The 18,633-nt window shown below is 39.5% G+C and overlaps 1 protein-coding gene across 1 annotated transcript in view; it reads left to right on the top strand.

Moving 5' to 3' along the window:
- ENOX2 (ecto-NOX disulfide-thiol exchanger 2) overlaps positions 1 to 17,860 on the top strand; it is a 282,851-nt gene extending 264,991 nt beyond the window's left edge. Inside the window, exons 11-15 of the mRNA XM_052663092.1 lie at positions 5,472 to 5,653; positions 7,985 to 8,092; positions 12,161 to 12,269; positions 14,944 to 15,029; positions 17,507 to 17,860. Coding sequence (XP_052519052.1) covers positions 5,472 to 5,653; positions 7,985 to 8,092; positions 12,161 to 12,269; positions 14,944 to 15,029; positions 17,507 to 17,638 — 617 coding nt within the window. The 3' untranslated portion in view covers positions 17,639 to 17,860. The remainder of the gene's footprint in view (positions 1 to 5,471; positions 5,654 to 7,984; positions 8,093 to 12,160; positions 12,270 to 14,943; positions 15,030 to 17,506) is intronic.
- The last annotated feature ends 773 nt before the right edge of the window (positions 17,861 to 18,633 follow it).

Raw genomic sequence — 18,633 nt, 5'->3', positions numbered from 1 at the left:
AATTTTGTATTATTTTCTTGCCTAAATAATTCAACAGTAAATTTATGTGGGCCTAGTATTTTCTACTTTCAATTCAGTTTAGTCTCTCAGTCGTGTCCAACTCTTTGCGACCCCATGAATTCCAGCACGCCAGGCCTCCCTGTCCATCACCAACTCCCAGAGTTCACTCAAACTCATGTCCATTAAGTCAGTGATGCCATCCAGCCATCTCATCCTCTGTCGTCCCCTTCTCCTCCTGCCCCCAATCCCTCCCAGCATCAGGGTCTTTTCCAATGAGTCAACTCTTCGCATGAGGTGGCCAAAGTATTGGAGTTTCAGCTTCAGCATCAGTCCTTCCAATGAACGCCTAGGACTGATCTCCTTTAGGATGGACTGGTTGGAACTGCTTGCAGTCCAAGGGACTCTCAAGAGTCTTCTCCAATGCTACAAGTTCAAAAGCATCAATTCTTTGGCGCTCAGCCTTCTTCACAGTCCAACTCTCACATCCATCCATGACCACTGGAAAAACCATAGCCTTGACTAGACGGACCTTTGTTAGCAAAGTAGTATCTCTGCTTTTCAATATGCTATGTAGGTTGGTCATAACTTTCCTTCAAAGGAGTAAGCGTCTTTTAATTTCATGGCTGCAGTCACCATCTGCAGTGATTTTGGAGCCCCCCAAAATAAAGTCTGACAGTTTCCACTGGTTTCCCCATCCATTTGCCATGAAGTGATGGGACCAGATGCCATGATCTTCATTTTCTGAATGTTGAACTTTAAGCCGACTTTTTCACTCTCCTCTTTTACTTTCATCAAGAGGCTTTTTAGTTCCCCTTCACTTTCTGCCATAAGGGTGGTGTCATCTGCATGTCAGAGGTCATTGATATTTCTCCCGGCAATCTTGATTCCAGCTTGTGTTTCTTCCAGTCCAGCGTTTCTCATGATGTACTCTGCATATAACTTAAATAAGCAGGGTGACAATATACAGCCTTGACGTACTCCTTTTGCTATTTGGAACCAGTCTGTTGTTCCATGTCCAGTTCTAACTGTTGCTTCCTGACCTGCATACAGGTTTCTCAAGTTTCTCAATTATTAATTACTGATCCAATTTTTTAAAGTGATAGAGGCCTATTCAGAGTGTCTACTTCTTGTGTGTGCATTTTAACAGATTTCAAGGCCCATTTCATCTAGGTTATCAAATGTGTGGACTATGTACTATGTACTGAACTATGGACTAGTTCAGTTCAGTTGCTCAGTCGTGTCTGACTCTTTGTAACCCCATGGACTACAGCACGCCAGGCTCTCCCAAAGCTTGCTCAAACTCATGTCCATAATATTCCTTTATTATCCTTTTAATGTCCATAGGACCTATAGTGATATCCTCTCTTTAATTTTGGACATTAGTAATTTGTGTTTTCTTTATTTTTTTTCTTAGTTAGCCTGACTAGAGGCTTCTCAATTTTATTGATCTTTACAGAGAACCAGCTTTTGTTCTCACAGATTTTTTTTCTATTGAGTTCTTGTTTTCTATTTAATTGATTTCTGATCTATTTTTACTATATGTTTTCTTCTGCTTACTTTAGATTTAATTTGCTCTTCTTTTTCTAGTTTCCTAAGGTGGAAACTCAGATGATCGATTTTAGATCTTTCTTCCCTTCTAATATATGTATTCAATGCTACAAATTTCCCTCTAAGCATGGCTTTCACTGCATCTCACAAATTTTGAGAAGTTGTGTTTTTTATTTCCATTTAGTTCAAATATTTTTAAATTTCTCTTGTGATTTCTTCTTTGACTCATGTATTTTTTAAAAGTGTGTTGTTTGATCTCCAAGTATTTTGGAATTTTCCATCTATCTTTCTGTTATTGATTTCTAGTTTAATTTCATCGTGGTTGGACAGCATACCCATTGTGATTTGCATTCTTCTAATGTGTTTAGATGTGTTTTATGGTGAAGAATGTAATCTGTCTTGGTGAATGTTGCATCTATGCTTGAGAAGAATGTATAATCTGCTGTTAAATGAAATAGTCTATACATGTCAATTATATCCAGTTAATTGATGGTGCTGTGGGTTCAACTGTGTCATTACTCATATTCTGCCTACTGGATCATTCCGCTTTTGATAGAGGGGTATAAAGTCTCTATAATAGTGGATTCATTTATTTTTTTGTTGCAGTTCTATCAGATTTTGTTTCACTTATTTTGATACTCTATTGTTAGCCTCACACACATTGCTTGTTATGTCTTCATGGAATACTAATGCCTTTCTCCCTATGTAATGCCCTTCTTTAGCCCTGATAATTTTCCTTGGTCTGAAGTCAACTCCGCCTGAAATTAGTATAGCTACTCTTACTTTTTTTTTTTTTACTAGTGTTAGCATAGTGTATTGTTTAACATTCTTTTACTTTTAATCTATATGTATTTTTATATTTTAAATGTTTCTTAAAGATATCAGTATAGTTGTCTCTTGTTTTTTTCTTACTCTGACAATATCTGAATTTTAATTGTTGTATTTAAACAATTGATGTTTACAATAATTATTGATGTAGTTGGATTAACATCCACCATATTTGTTACTATTTTTTATTTGTTGCTCTTGTTCTTTGTTTGTTTTTGTTGTTTTTTTTTTTTGCCTTCTACACATTTCTAGTTCCTTGTGGTTTTAACTGAGCATTTTATATGATTTCTTTTTACTTTTTTCTTAGCATATTGGTTATACTTGTTTTTTTTACTTTTTTAGTAGTTGCCCTAGAGTTAGCAATTTACATTTACAACTAATAAGTCCACTTTCAAATAACCCTATACCAATTTGTGGCCAGTGCAAATATGTTATCATAATATAATCCCAATTCCTTCCTCCTATTCCTTGTATCATTGCTGTCATTAATTTCACTTATACATAAGCACACACACAAGCATACATAATTGAATGCATTGTCACTGTTACTTCAAGCAAACTATTATCTGTTAGATCAAGTAAGAATAAGAAAAATTAAAGTTTTTATTTTACCTTCACTTACTCCTTCTTTGATGCTCTTCCTTTCTTAATGTAGATCCAAGTGTCTGACTTATGTCATTTTCCTCTGTCTTAAGAACTTCTTTTAACATTTCTTGCAAGGCAGGCCTAATAACAACAAATTCTCTCAAATTTTCTTCATCTAAGAAGGTATTTCTCCTTTACTTTTGAAGAATAATTTCACAAGGTACAGAATTCTAAGTTGGTGGATTATTTTTCTCTCAGCACTTTGAGTATTCTCTTCATTCTATTCTTGCCTACATGGTTTCTGAGGAAAAGTAGGATATAATTCTTATCTTTGCTTCTCTATAGGTAAGGTGGTTTTTTCCCTCTGGTTTCTTTCAAGATTGTTTTTTCTCTTTAATTTTCTGAAATTTAAATGTTACATGTTTTGGCATTTATCCTACTTGATGCTCTCTGAACTTCCTGGATTTGTGGTTTTGTATCTAGTATTAATTTAGACATATTCTCAGTCATTATTCTTTTACATATTGCTTCTGTTTCTCTTTTTTCTCCTGACATTCTCATTATGTATACATCTTTTGTAGTTCTCTTACAATTCTTACATTTTCTTTTCTTTGGGGGGGTTGATTTTTTTTTTTCTTTTTGTGTTTCAGTTTAGGATGTTTCTATTGTCAACTCTTCCAACTCAAAAATTCTTTCCCCAGTCATGCTCAGTCTACTCAGTAAGTCCATTAAGGGGACTTTTTATTTCTGTTCATGTATTTAATCTCTAGCATTTCTATTTGATTCTTTCAATTTCCATCTCTCTGCATACAATATCCATCTATTCTCCCATGTTGTCAACTTCTTGTATTAAAACCTGTAGCATGTTAATAATAGTTGTTTCATTTTCATTTTTGGCCATACCTTGTGGCTTGTAGGATCTTAGTTCTCCAATTAAGGATTGAAGCTGGGCCCTCACAGACTCAATTGAGAGAATTTATTGAAAGCATGGAGTCCTAACCACTAGATCATCAGGAAATTACCAGTAATAGTTGTTTTAAATCCCTACTCTGATAACTCCAACATTTCTGCCATATCTGACTGTTTCTGATCCTTGCTCAGTCTCTGCAAACTATGTTTTTTACTTTTTAGTATGCTTTGTAAATTTTGCTGAAATCCAGACATGATGTACTAGGTGAAAGGAGCTCTGTTAAATAGGACTTTTTTGGTATGGTGGTAAGTCGTGGTGAGAAGAGAATCATTTTATAGTCCTATGATTAGGTCTCAGTCTTTTAGTGAGCCTGTACCTCTGAACTTCATAAGTGGTCCTCAGTTTTTTCTCCCCACTTAGGCAGGACAGAATGGCTAGAGGGAGCTGGAGCTGGTTGGTTCCCCAGGTTGGTTAGGCTCTAGTACTACTCCGGTAGGTTAGGTTCTGGTAAAATAATTTCTTCTGAAGGCAATTCTTTTACAGAAGAACATGATGCTCTGGCATATTTCAAAAGGGTTTCTTTCTCCCCTCCCCTGCTGGAGGCACATAGGAATTTTTCTCCAGTGTTCACTCTGAGGAGCAGGTGGAGCTTCTGTACATGAGACTCACAAAAGCGTAGGAACCAAGCTATGACTGGGTCTCCCTGGACTTTTTAACTCTCAGACTTGTCTACACTGAGCCTCCAGCAAATTGCCAAGTATAGTTTAGGTTTTCCTACCTTGTTACTGTTTCCTGTGACATCTGCTGATGGCTTTCTGGTCTGGTAAGTTGTGATCCTCTGTATTCACCTGTTGTCTTTCCAATTGGCGGTGTATGAGTTTTGCATTGTTGCTTCATTTCTCTGTTGTATCAAAGAAAAGTTGTTGTTTTTTTCAGTTAGTTCAGCTTTTTACTTGTTGTTAGGATAGAATAGTGACTTCTAAGCTCCTTACATGCTAGACCATAAACTGGAAGTCTCTTTTTTTAATGCCTCACCACATGGCTTATAGGATCTCAGTTCCCTAACCAGGGATCAAATCTGGGCCCTCAGCAATGAAAGCACAGAGTCCTAATCATTGGACCACCAGGGAATTCCCCAGGAAGTCTTGTGTCTTAAGTTTTACATTTACCTTTCCTCTATAGGACCAGAGGAAGCTGCATTAAAAAGCTGCATTTTTTAAAAACAACTGTAAGCAAAATTATTGAGTGGACAGTCATCAGTTCAAGACAATTAGCCTTCTATTTTATTAGTACGGACTCATCATTTGCTGCATTTCAAGTAAAAGTAACTGATGTTACCTAGAAATACTTTAGTGATGTTTAGAGAGAAGAATTGAAACATGATGGGGACTTTTGTGTGTTGGAATTCTGTGTTTGTTTACAAAAATGTCTTTGTGCTTTTGTATCCATCTCTTGCTATGATAGCCAACTCAGACCTAGAGTTTCTCATTGAGAGACTTTTCATACACGTCAGTTTAAAACACCAAGTCTTCATGGGGCTAAGGTGAACCACAACAGAACCTGGATATATGGTTTTTCCTACTTTATATTAATCGTTTAGCTTTAGTATCACAGGCAGAAGCTCTGAAAGAAGAAAATGACAGCCTCCGTTGGCAGCTAGATGCCTACCGGAATGAGGTAGAACTGCTCAAGCAAGAACAAGGCAAAGCCCACAGAGAAGATGACCCAAACAAGGAACAGCAGCTGAAACTCCTGCAGCAAGCCCTGCAAGGAATGCAACAGGTAAAGGCATTTTGGTTTTCTGAGCTTTTTGGAAGGCTAGTAATCAGCTCCTCACCTGTAAAAGGGCCCCCAGAAGCAAATAGGATAGTAAACCTCTTCTTGATATTCTGTTTTCTGGCATGGCTGAGGAAGGGATTACATATTGTAGTTCATGTAATCTTTGGTAAATATAGAGAAAACAATGGATCCCTAGTTTCCAAAGATTGTGTGTTCAGTAAAACATACTTAGCAATAAAACTACACTGAGCATAACCTAATCTTTTCTTTATGCTACCAAATATACTTTAGGATTTGAACAGAGTCTCAAGGTCATTATGAAGAACCTTAATTACTTAGGTAAGCAAAAGTACTGGTGAAGAAGTATCTAGTTGATACAATGCTAAATAATACAGTCTTTTAGAAGAAATGACCGGAATCCTACTCTTGATTTGGGTGGAAGGAAGGATGTTATAGGCTTTTAAGTATCAGTGCTTTTGGGTACATAATACCAATTTGCTTTTGTTTTGTTTTCACAGTTGTTTGTGTGAATGAGTTTACCTGCACATTATCCCAAGTGTAAAAAGTAAAGTAAATAAGTGCATTCAACTGTAATTGCATTCAAAAACAACACTGTGTAATAGATGCTCAATGTCTAGAAGTTTTACATGGTTATCACCCCAACAAGCCTACTATTTAAAGATACAGCATCTGTTCCCATTATAGCAAAGGAGTACTACTTCTCAGTAAGGATACTATCCTCTTCTGTATTGCCAGACTACTAGCCATTTTCCTTACAACTTAAATTGTGCAATAATTTTTTAGTTGTGTGCCTCGGAATTATCTAGGGTGAAGCTTATTGATGGTTAGAAATCACAAATTGTGAACATGGAGTCTCTTCTGGCACTAAGAGCCCCATGTTCCTATTACTTCTGCTATCGTTGTCTTCCTATGTGACAAGCAAGATCACATTAATATTTTACCTTTCCTATTAACAAAATGTGTGAAGTAATGGTTACCTTCCTTTTACTGTCACCATGGAGTTTAATTAGAACATGTAAGTTACATCAGAGATCTTTCCACCAAAAAAATACATCTTCTCAGCTAGACATCAAAGAATTTTGACAATGTACATTGTACTGTGTCTTTTATCCTTCTCAATGGTCTTTTGCAAGCCTCTGAAAAGCAAAACAGTTTCCCATTGTGGTTTTCCCCTCTTTCCTTGATTTTGAAACCACTCCAACCTAAGAATGGAGCGGTTCAGTTGAAAACTAATGAACTTTTTGTTTTCATTCCATCGCTTCAAAAACCTCAGTGAGACAATTAGGTCTCTACCTCCTGAAAAATTAATTTTACCTATTTTGATCACCTTTTATTGGAAAGTAGCCATGTAAACTATGGTAAAATTTCTGCCATCTTATCCCCAATAGATGTATAGTCTAATATGTTGGTTAGGAATGCTGGCTGTGGGGTTGACTCACCCTGAACTGAAATTCCAGCTCTGGCACTGACTATCTGAATAGCCTTAGGCAAACCACTAAACCTCTCTAATCTTCAGGCTTATGTATCATAGGATTATTGTGAGGCTTAAATGAGATCATGCATGTGAAACCCTTTGCATAATACTTGGCACATGTTAGATACTAAATACATAGAATTTGTAATAATCATTAATGATGAATCCAGTTCCTTGCCTACTGATAAGGGAACTAACATTTGTGAAATTGGATTCTTTACTACTTTCCTCACAGAAATTGAGCTTGGCTAGGAAAACGGCAATTTGCAAGAATGCTTTACAACATTAAGCTCAGTTCTATGCCAAAATCAAGATATTGTCCACATAGTATTAACTGCACCCTACACCTACATCACTTCCTTGGTGGTTCAGGGATTAAGAATCCCCATGCCAATGCAGGAGACCCAGGTTTAGTCCCTCAGTCAGGAAAATCCCCAGGAGAAGGAAATGGCAAACCACTCCAGTATTCTTGCCTGGGAAATATCATGGACAGAGGAGCCTGGCGGGCTACAGTCCATGTGGTCACAGAGTTGGACACGACTTAACAACTCAACAACAACAGCCTTACATCTGGCTGGAATAGGAAAATTAAGTGATTAGACCAATTAGTTTCTCAGAGTGTTTCTAAAATATGAACAAATCCAAAAGACTTATAAGAGTCAGATAAAATAATTTCAAGTGAAAAGTGTCTTGATTTTCCCTTTAGTATCTTTGCATGGAGAAATGAGTGTGTGTGCTGGGGGAAAGTGAGGCAGGCCTGCCTAATATCTAACTTCAGCCAGGGTTTTTGAGTGAAGTGTGGCTTCTTAGGACTTGATTATCTTTGGTCTTTCTTGTAGCATCTACTGAAAGTCCAAGAGGAATACAAAAGGAAAGAAGCTGAACTGGAAAAAATCAAAGATGACAAGTTACAGGTGGAAAAAATGCTGGAAAATCTCAAAGAAAAGGTACATGAATCCTAAATGTTCCTTTTGCCTTGTTCCTTTCCTGCTTTTCAGTGACAATGAAAATGCCCTGGAAGTTCCTACCTAAAGGTGTCAAATGCGGAATCTTTGGTTGAATGGAGATTAAAAGCCTCCTCTCCAGGCTAATTCTTGAATCAAGAGCTCAGCCTTTAGATATGAGTCCTTGGCAGTTCTGAAGGTTCAGGAAAGTGTACTTTTCAATGAATAAAATGTCCGTCCATCCATAATATTCCTCAGTCTTCCTTCTTGGAAACGATCAGAGTATATACCTCATCACTGCTTCCTTCAATCAAAGTCCGTGTGACAGAAAATACTTTTAATTAAGCATTTCATTAAATGAAGAAACTCAAGTACAACTAGAACATTGAACATTGACATTTCTTTGCAGACACTCCATCTAGTATAATAATGAGCTGCTGTAGGTTGAAATGGCCAAAACCAAAAGTGGGGGGGATGGCGGGTAGGGGGGACTGGAAAGCACACAAAGACACACATTATGCTAAAGCTAGATAATAGTAACAGGGAAGACAAAATGGGATTCTGCCTAATGAGAGTCCGCAGCCATAAGAACCGCCAACGAGGACCTCAGAGAAAGTCTACTAAATTTCTGGATGAATTAATGTATCGCAACCATGCATCAGGTGTCCAGTCTATTTAAGGTGCATAAAGTCAACTGGTGGCATCTCTGTGTCACACCTCTCAAACCTCCTTTATGCCTGAACCAAGTGAAGTTATTCTCTGAAAAGAAAGGCCCATTGACCAGAGCTGCCTGACTTTAATGTCTCAGAAGGATGAGAAGATTAGAAGCTTAGACCAAGAACCAGAAATCAATTCCACAGTTCTGCAGTTCCACAAGAACTTGTGCCCTTTCTCTTCTGTGCTCAGCTCAGAAAGATGCAATGCATACAGGCCCTGGGTGTGTTTGTGAGCCTACTGACTCCCCTGGAGTGCCATTAAGAACTGGCAACCTTGATGTAGTTGAAACAAATGATGGAAAGTGTTTTCCAGAGGCCATTTGCAATATGCTTTTAATTCTTCCACTTCATAAAACCAACTCACTTTCCCGTTTTGTGGGTGCTATTAAAGAAACCAGCATAATTCCAGACAAATTCATTTATCAAGCATTTAATTGAAAAGTACCAAAGCTGCTCTATTTAGCAGGACTTGCCTCATACAAGCAGAGCTTCTAAAATGTCCCAGAGCTTCTACTTAGCTCTGTTTCACTTCTTGCATAAAATGGAATGTGTTGTGTAGCCAGAAGGCTATAGATAAACAGGGGGTTACACTAATGACATTAAGCTTAAAATCACTCTTCAGGATTGACATCACTAATTGACTTGAGGACATCAAGTGTAATCAGCTCTCTAAGTATTTCATTTAAAGAAGCGAAGGGTCAAATGGTACAGAAGAATCTTGCAGTTTTAGAACTAAGTCTAAGTGTTTCCCATTTTGAAACTGCATATACCATGAAAGAAAGTGAAGTCGCTCAGTCATGTCTGACTCTTTGCGACCCTGTGGACTATAGCCTACCAGGCTCCTCCATCCATGGGATTCTCCAGGCGAGAATACTGGAGTGGGTTGCCATTTCCTTCTCCAGGGACTCTTCCTGACCCAGGGAGCAAACCTGGGTCTCCCTCATTGCAGGCAGATGCTTTAACCTCTGAGCCACCAGGGAAGCCATGGAGTGGCAGCGAAAGAGGACAGAAGGAGAGATGCAACTGATAATGAGAAACATGTGAGTCAGAATATGTTTTTGTCCTGTTATTTTAAGGGAGGCTTCCTTCAGAGAAAGTCATGAGAGTTCATTATAAACTGATCGTCTCTGGGAAGCTGATTTGTGACCACATATTTCAAACTGACACAATTAGGTTAGAAAGCAAAGTACCATCACATTAGACTGGAAAAATAATTTCAGGTTGAAAGGAAAGCAATAAGTTTTGGTGAGGAAGGATCTTTTTTCTTTTTGTTTGGGTTTCTTGACAGTAAACCACAGTGTGAGTTATCATCAGTGTTTTGCAATATAACAATGTGACTTATGTCTGTCTTCCTGCAGAAAGAACTAGCTCTTTGAATCTGCTAGTAAAATGCAAGGTGATAAGCAGCCCTTCAATATACCTTCTAATGTTTTTAAATGCCAGCTGTAATAAAATTGAAGTCAGGTTTCAGTCAGGCTGCATTTTGATTCAAGATAGCTAAAACTTCTCAGAATGTCTTCATATCTTAAATCAACCCCAATCTGTTAAACTCTCACACTTAAGAAATGTCTTACTGGATCATGTAATGTTTTAAGGGGGTTAGAAGCAGATGTACAGCCTGTGGCTTAGAAGTGAGCCAGCAGTTTAAATCAAACTTGGCATGATGGTTACTGACCAGATTAGATTCTAAAGGCCAAAGATTGAGTAGGTCATCAAGAAAGATTTCCCTTCTGACTACAGCCTGGAAGCCTGTAAATCCACAAAACAACATGTCTTGCAGCAAAGACCATTAGTTTCATTCAGGGACAGCATCCTGGAAGCTTTGAATGCATCTTTAAAGGAAAAAAAGAAGGAAGCCTGTCCCTGCTGAGAGCTTGTGGAAGGAAAGAAGTGACAAAACATTTGAGTCAACCATGATCCACTCCCCTTGCGGGCCATTTCCCCGGCACTCTCTTTTACAATAGCAGTGATACTGAAGCAGGGATTTCTTTCATTCCTTCTTCTGAAGACTCTTCCTTCACAGTCATAATACAGAAAAGATGTTCTCAGTACCCAATGAGAGAAAGAAAGATCCAAGAGAGGTCTGGAGGCTTTTTCAGTTTGGTTGTTGGTCATGGATTTCACCTGTGCCCTCTTGTGAAATATATCCACTGTGCTCAGAAAGAGAAAACTTTCAACAACAAGGAAGGCCACTGATTACTGATAGTTTTGGCAGCAGTCATTTCTTGCTTTAAAGTCATAAATATCCTAACTGATGATGCCCTTATCAGAGAGAAGAGAGAGAGAAAGAGAGCTGATAGTCAATAAATAAAGACTCTAGTTTTCAGTTCAAGAGCCAACAGTTGATTACCCATGAGTGGATCAGCTATTGTAGATTCTCCATTCAAATATGGGACTGACCTTTAGCAGAGTGTGGAACCTAAAATAAAAAAGAATGGTCCTTTTCACATTGGGTGGCCTGGGATGAAATCCTGGCTCTATCATTTTCTAGCAATGCGATCTTAGGCAAGTTACCTAATTTATCTGAGCCTCACTTTCCTCACCTGTAGAATGGAGATAAAACTTACCTGCCAGTTCCTGGCATCTCACAGACAATTAATGCTGGGTAGGGTACCAGACTTGGTCTGGTTCCCAAGTCAAGAATGATGAAGGCAGAAGGAAAAAAGAACTAGTGAAGATATATGTCTAAATTTGTGTGTGTGTTTTGAAGCCTTATAAGTAAGCTTTGGATTATCAGTGATGCTCTTATAGTTTATGCTATTTTCTCTTCCATTCAATAATCAAAATTGCACAATGTTGCTTTTGAGGTACTGTTAAGAAGTTCCCTGTTGTATAATTGGAACCAAGTCTGTTACCATATGGGGCTTCCCTGGTGGCTCAGTGGTAAAGAATCCACCTGTCAATGCAGGAGACCTGGGTTCGATCCCTGGGCTGGGAAGATCCCCTGGAGTAGGAAATGGCAACTCACTCCAGTGTTCTTTTGCCTGGAGAATCCATGGGCAGAGGAGCCTGTGGGGCTATAGTCCATGGGGTCTCACAGAGTCGGATGCAACTGAGCACAACAACATAATTGGAGAGCTTCCCAGGTGGCTCAGTGGTAAAGGATCTGCCTGCCAATGCAGGAGATGCAGGAGACATGGGTTCGATCCCTGGGTTGGGAAGATCCCCTGGAGGAGGAGATGGCAACCCACTCCAGTATTCTTGCCTGGAGAATCCCATGGACAGAGGAGCCTGGCGGGCTACAGTCCATAGGGTTGCAAAGAGTTGGACACGACTGAAGCGACTTAGTACGCACGCACGCACGCACTGTTACCATATAAGGTGCACTAACCTAGAAGACATATTATTCCCACAGGAAAGCTGTGCCTCTAGACTGTGTGCATCGAGCCAGGATAGTGATTACCCTCTGGAGAAGACTCTGAACAGCTGTCCTGTCAAATCTGAACGCGAAGCCCTGCTAGTGGGTAAGGAAGTGAACACATTCAATGTATGAAGTGCAGTGGAGTGGGGGAAAGAAGTAACCTAGGATGAGTGAGCACACGCCAAGCGTTCATGAGGCATGCCAGTGCAAGAACCCAGAGTCCTGAAGATGACAGGATAAGGACAAGTACAGATTTCAGTCAAAATGGTAACAGCATCTCCCAGCCCTCTTCAAGCTCCTGGTGGCCACTGCCACATCAAGTGTGTCAGTATAAACACTATGCTAAGAGGGGGTCTGCCAGAGAAACACGTGGTAGATTTTTAAAAGTTAGGTAAGCCCTCTCACTCCCTCTCAAGGGGCAATGCAGACATTGTTTGGCAGAGAGCTTCCCCAGATGAGCCTCTTAAATCTTCCCAGGTTACTGGCAGGCAACCCAGGAGGCTGTCTGTGGGGTATTTGAACACTGATAGGCTCTGATAAGATAAATGCTAGAATTGCTCTCACTACATAGAAATTGATTGACAGAGGCAAGATAGCATAAGTGGTTAAGGAATCAGACAGAACTGGCTTCCTGTCTTGACCTCTCCATTTCCATCACTGAGCTTCAGTTCCTCCATCTTCAAAATGGGAATAATATTAGCTATCTCAAAGCAGCTGTAGGTATTAAATACAACAATTCATCTAAATCACTTAACACAGTGTCCAGCCCATAGCAAGCCCTCAATGAATGAGAACCATTTTGCATTTAATGGCACTATTCACAAATGCTTGTTGACTTTGGAAAACAGTGGCAGATGGAGGTCTGAAAATATTCAGTCATTTTAAAAGGGCTGATCTTGGGCCTCAGCAGATAATCCCAGCTGCCTTCTAGGAATCTGAGCCGCACAGTAGTCCCACCCCAATCTCGAAAGTTCTCCACACTAATTAGCTTCTGCATATTTTGAAGATATATCTGCCTCCTTCGGTAATGGATATTATATTCAGATCTAACACTTTGATATGATAATAAAGATGCACAGGGGATCTGCCAGTATGTCTTCAAGAAGAGTGACAACTTATTTCCGTTTTCCAACTCAAAGTTCTTTAACAAATTGGCATGGCAACAGGGAGACCTGTCAGAGGAGAGCCATGGGTAGGAGGAAGCCTCTGAAAATGGATAGTTCTAGAAACATAGATTCTTAAGATAAGTGTTTCATGTTTTGCTTTGTATTTTTAAAGAAAGAAGTCTTGAGCTGGCCGAAAGGAAGATCTATTTTTTTTAAATTGGCTATTTGGGTGTGAACCCACAAAAACTACTTCATGTTTTGAAACCTCTGGAGTTATTTCTTGACGTTTGACAGCCTTTCTTGGTCATAGCATCTAGAATTCCTTTGAGCATGGACTGTATTCTTCAGAATTTAAGTTTCTCAGCTTGAGTCAGTGTTTGGAAATTCAATTTACCAAGTCATTTAAGAGGAAAGTAGTGTTATAAGCAATAGTATCCATTTTGAGTAGAGTTTTGAATCCTACCATCAATTCTTCCTGGATCTTCCAACCCACCCACTTGCCATCTAATATTTGGAGGATTTTTGCAAAGAACTTATTTGCACTTCAACCTACTATTTAAACTTGTAATACGCTTTGTCAATTGCTTAAAGGGATAGACAAGTTGTAGTTTTATAAACCAAACTGAAGTTACCTTTTATTTCTTGCCAGTTTTCAGTAAGCTCAATTCTGAATCCATGTGATAAACCTAAGATTTTATGAAAGGAGATGAATTTTTTTTAAAAAAAAGAAAAAAATAGTAGACTTTTGAACAATTTATATTCTACCTGTTGCCAGAGAAAGTCATATTAGCACAATTAACCTGATGGCCAAAATAATCAAGGCAATCTATGTAGCTGCCGATCACCCCAGAGTTATGCTGAGTAGCAGTCATGCACATTCCTGGAGGCTGTAAATTGCTATAAGAATTCTGATACTGGAAGAGATTCAGGTCTCTGAGGACAAGCAGAATACTAGTCATCACCTGAGTGAATCAAATGTTTGTCTTTTCTTTACAGAGCTACTCACAGGATAAAACCCAAATACAATCAACAGATTCTCTTGTGAGAAGCACAAGTTTAATCAGGCAAAGTACATGATTTGTACTTTTGCCACAACAGCAAGACATGATTAAATGCATAAGAGGCTAAAATCCAATGTAAGACAATGCAGAAGAACTGCAAAAAACCCAGCACAATTGAAATTCATTGTAAAATTTTAAATTCATTGTAAAATGTAGAACTCAAATGGTGTTTAGCCATCAGGAATGATGGGAGTGACTCCTCAAATGCCAGTTTTTCTCCAGGTGGTATAGGGTAGTGAGAGGCAGTCCACAGAGTGGTTGAGAGCGACTGTTTGGGTTCAAATACCTGCCACTTACCAGCTGTGTGACTTAGGGCGTTACTTAAACATTCTGTGCCTGAATGTCTCCTCATCTGTGAAAGGGGAATGGTAATACCTACCTCACAGGGTTGTTGTGAAGATTATATGAGTGTGTGTGTGTGTGTGTGTGTATGTGTGTGTGTATGTAATGAGTGTATATCTGTGTGTGTGTATATATATATATGTAAACTTAGAAGAGTACCTAATATGTAATATGGTGTAAATATGAACTGACTCTTGCTAGCCACTATCATATGGCATCTCAGCGAATACAATGCTCAAGTGTAACCTCCATGCTATTGTGTTTATAGGAATTATCTCCACATTCCTTCATGTCCACCCGTTTGGAGCAAGCATTGAATATATCTGCTCCTACTTGCACCGTCTTGATAATAAGGTATGTGGGGTCCTGAGATGGGCATGCAATGCGATGTAGGGTTCTTTGTGAACAGGTGGCCTCACTCTCCTCAAGCACAAATAAGTCACTAGTAATCACTGTAAGGAAAATTCCTTCACCTATTCTCTCACTGTGATTCAGCATCAAGTTTCTCTCTTGCAAGTAGGGCGGCCATCTGTCCTTGTTTGCCTGGGGCTGAGGGGTTTCCTGGGACTTGGGACTTCCAGTGCTGATACTGGGGAAGTCCTGGGCCAATCTAAATTAATTGGCCACCCTACTTCCAAGATATATCTTAGAAGAATTTTCTTCCTTTCTCTTAATTTACATAGCAGATCCTAATTAAGCATTATTTCTCACCAATCCAACTTCTGCCCTGGGCCTTTAGACATTAGCAAATCTAAATTTTCAGTTGGAAGTCTTACTCCAACCACCTCCCGGACTGTTGATATCACCACTGCCGTTATCTAAAATGACACAATCCAGGCAGGGACACAAGAAGTTGGAACAATGAGTCTGTAATACAGACTGAATGTTTGCTCACAGCTGATCTCATGGACCAGTTTCTTCCCTGGATGCCACCTGTAGGGAACTCACAAAGCCTCGGGAGCAAGGGTAAGTGCCAGTTACCTAGAAAGTCAAGGATGCATGCCTCATATAGGCAGGAGGGGGCATGTGACTCCTCAGAATAAATAAAGTCCTGATAGATCTTTTTTTCAGAAGCAGAATTCAGTTAAAGCTGCTCATGGATTGTACTCACTATTTCACAGGTTCTGGGCCTTTTGACAAGTGCCATTGAAATACAGATTCCTGATAGTCAGCTGTCCAGAGTGTTAAGCCATTTAAGAATATGTCGTCTTAACAGAGGCACTGGCCCATATGGAAATCCAGAAGGTGATTCATCCTCCTCGTGGCATTTGTTTTAGTTCTAGCTAGCACTCCCCTGTCATTTATCTCTGGGAAGAGATGCTATTCTGCAGTTAAGTGGCTGGCCCATTTGACAGTGAAAGGAGGGATGGAATGTGAGCACCAGGAACAAGGGATCTGTTGAAGTGATTTGAAATTGAACTCTGTGTTAATAAAAACAATCTTTTTTTAATTGCAAAAATAATGCAAACATATTATCTTTTAAATGTAAGCAAAATAGAACTAGAGTAAAGGCAAATGGACAGTTCCCCGCAATGCCACCTCTCAAGGGTAACCATCATTGGTGGCTTGGCATATCTTATTCAGACTCTTTTGTATATATCTGCTGTATCTATATTGTATGTATATTTCTATAAACAGTATAGATTTATGTTTTTTGCAGTGAGGATTCAGTTCTACATGATTCTCTGCAGTGTGCTCCTTTCACTTGACTGGATACAGCCCACCGCTAGCACTGGGGACAAAGCATGATCCGACTCCCAGTCTAGTGCCAGTTCCTCCTGAGCAGCTTCCTGCCAGGGTAGTGCCAGGGCCTCCCAAAGCGAGTCTGCAATGGTACCAGTGGAATCTGGGGGGCCCTCCTACCAGCTTTAGGAATGTTCAGGGTGGCAGCAACTTGGGGTTTCTTTGCAGATCCCCTCGTGCTCTTCAGTCAGGTCCTAGTGCCCAAGTTCACAGTTGGAAAGCTGCTACTAACATAAAGATGACCACATGAAGCAAGCCCTAAGGGTCCACAGATTTGTTTTTGGTTTTGTATTGATATGTGTGTGTGTGAGAGAGAGAGAAGTGGGAACACAGAGCTATTTATTCCTGTCACTTTTCCTTTGAAAACTAAGACATGTGTGAAGACTTCTGCTTTGGTGGCAGCCATTTCTGCCTCCCTCGTCTCCCCAAAGGGTTTGCAGCTTCAGTGGACCTGAACATAACATCACCAGCACTGATAAGCCATCATTCAGCTGGCTGCAGACTCAAGGCTCTCCACACGACTGACGCCAGCTCTTTCCCAGAGAAAGCTCGGTGGCGATCAATCTCAAAAACATCCTTCTAAGTGAAAGAAACTAGTCACAAAAGGCTATAGATTGTACGATTGCACACGTATGAAATTTCCCCCCAGAATGTAAAGCCACAGTGAAAAAACCTGAGTCTGTGTTGGGGAGTAAGGACACAAAGGAACACAAAGTGACACAAAGGGACTTTGGTGGGATGTTCTAAAACTGAATTGTGGTGACAGTTGCATAATTGTATGACTTTACTAAGATTCATCAATGTGTACATATAAAGTAGGTGAATTTACTGTATATAAGTTATACCTAAATAAAGCAGTTATGAAATACAGAAACAAAAAGAAAGCTCAGTGGACTCAGCTGATCATAGCAGAAGAAGGCTTCCATCTGGAATCCATTCAACCAGCCACACATGCACAGGGAGGGGAGAGTCAACCCCACACCCAGCACACACATGTGCACATCAGCTTTCTAAAGCAGTACTAGGGGAAAAGCCAGGTTAGGAAGGTGGGGCTGGTTTTGAATGGAGATGTCCTCTCTCTCCCACAGATCTGTACCAGTGATGTGGAATGTCTCATGAGCCGACTCCAGCACACCTTCAAGCAGGAAATGACTGGAGTGGGAGCCAGTCTGGAGAAGAGATGGAAATTCTGTGGCTTTGAGGGCTTGAAACTGACCTGAATCCCTTTGCTTAACAACCTGGGATCCTGAAAATACATGTGTGTTGGACAAGCTTTTAGAAAGTGATTTGTATTTTCAATGCTTTTCAAGTGGAAATTGCTTTAAATTTGTCAATTCATTCCTGGAATCTCTTTTGAGTTAAAATAAGGATCCTAGAACAGCACTCCGAGCTACAGGCCCTATAAAGAAGTCGACTTAAACCTCAAGTGCTGTAACTTCCTCTCTTTCTGTCAATTGGTTGTCTATTTTATTATTAGTATTAAAAAGGCCTGAGGCTAATGCGTATTTAGGGTGTTTTCAGTGTCTGTACTACTGTTGTAGACTTTGGTATTTTTTAAACACTGTTAACTGAAATGTTTTGATGATTTGTACGTGATTTGTGTTTCAGAACTTCTCTTTACATTAATGTTGCTACTGGTGAGAGGAATGACAGGAGCGCTAGCGACTCCATAACTGACGTTGTCTTTCCAATTCCCAGTAGGCCAGTGAGTGAATAACGCATCAGTGTCTTCTAGAAGGTGCTTGACCAGGTTCACCTTTTAAAAGACAAAGCATGGTTTGTGGCTTTTTGCAAAATTACTGTGAACCAAACGTTGACAAAGGTTTCAGAGTTATTTTCTCTAACGTATCAGATAACAGGTTTATTTCAAAATTTAAAAAAAAAAACACACAATGTATTCACGGAAAGCAAGTGTCCAGTATGGGCGTATGTATGTGGTATTCAGAATCACCTTGTAAATAGTTTGCTTTTAAAGGAGGGCATGTTTTCTATGTATTAAAACACACCTGTGTGCTCACCTTCACACACACACACACATACACATTGGCAGAAGGAGTCTATTTTAATATGCTTTCTCCTCCAGCCTTCTGACAACGTCTGGTGGTCCCTTTTCTTTTATTGTCAGTGTGTTGAATTGCAAGCCATGTACTGCTGTAAATACTATGTTTACTTCATGCTGAGTGTTTGCAAACAATTGATAGGAGTATTAATAGAG

The sequence above is a fragment of the Budorcas taxicolor genome, chromosome X, assembly GCF_023091745.1.
Source record: "Budorcas taxicolor isolate Tak-1 chromosome X, Takin1.1, whole genome shotgun sequence".
Lineage (NCBI taxonomy): Eukaryota > Metazoa > Chordata > Mammalia > Artiodactyla > Bovidae > Budorcas > Budorcas taxicolor.
This window is presented reverse-complemented; position numbering and strand designations above follow the sequence as displayed.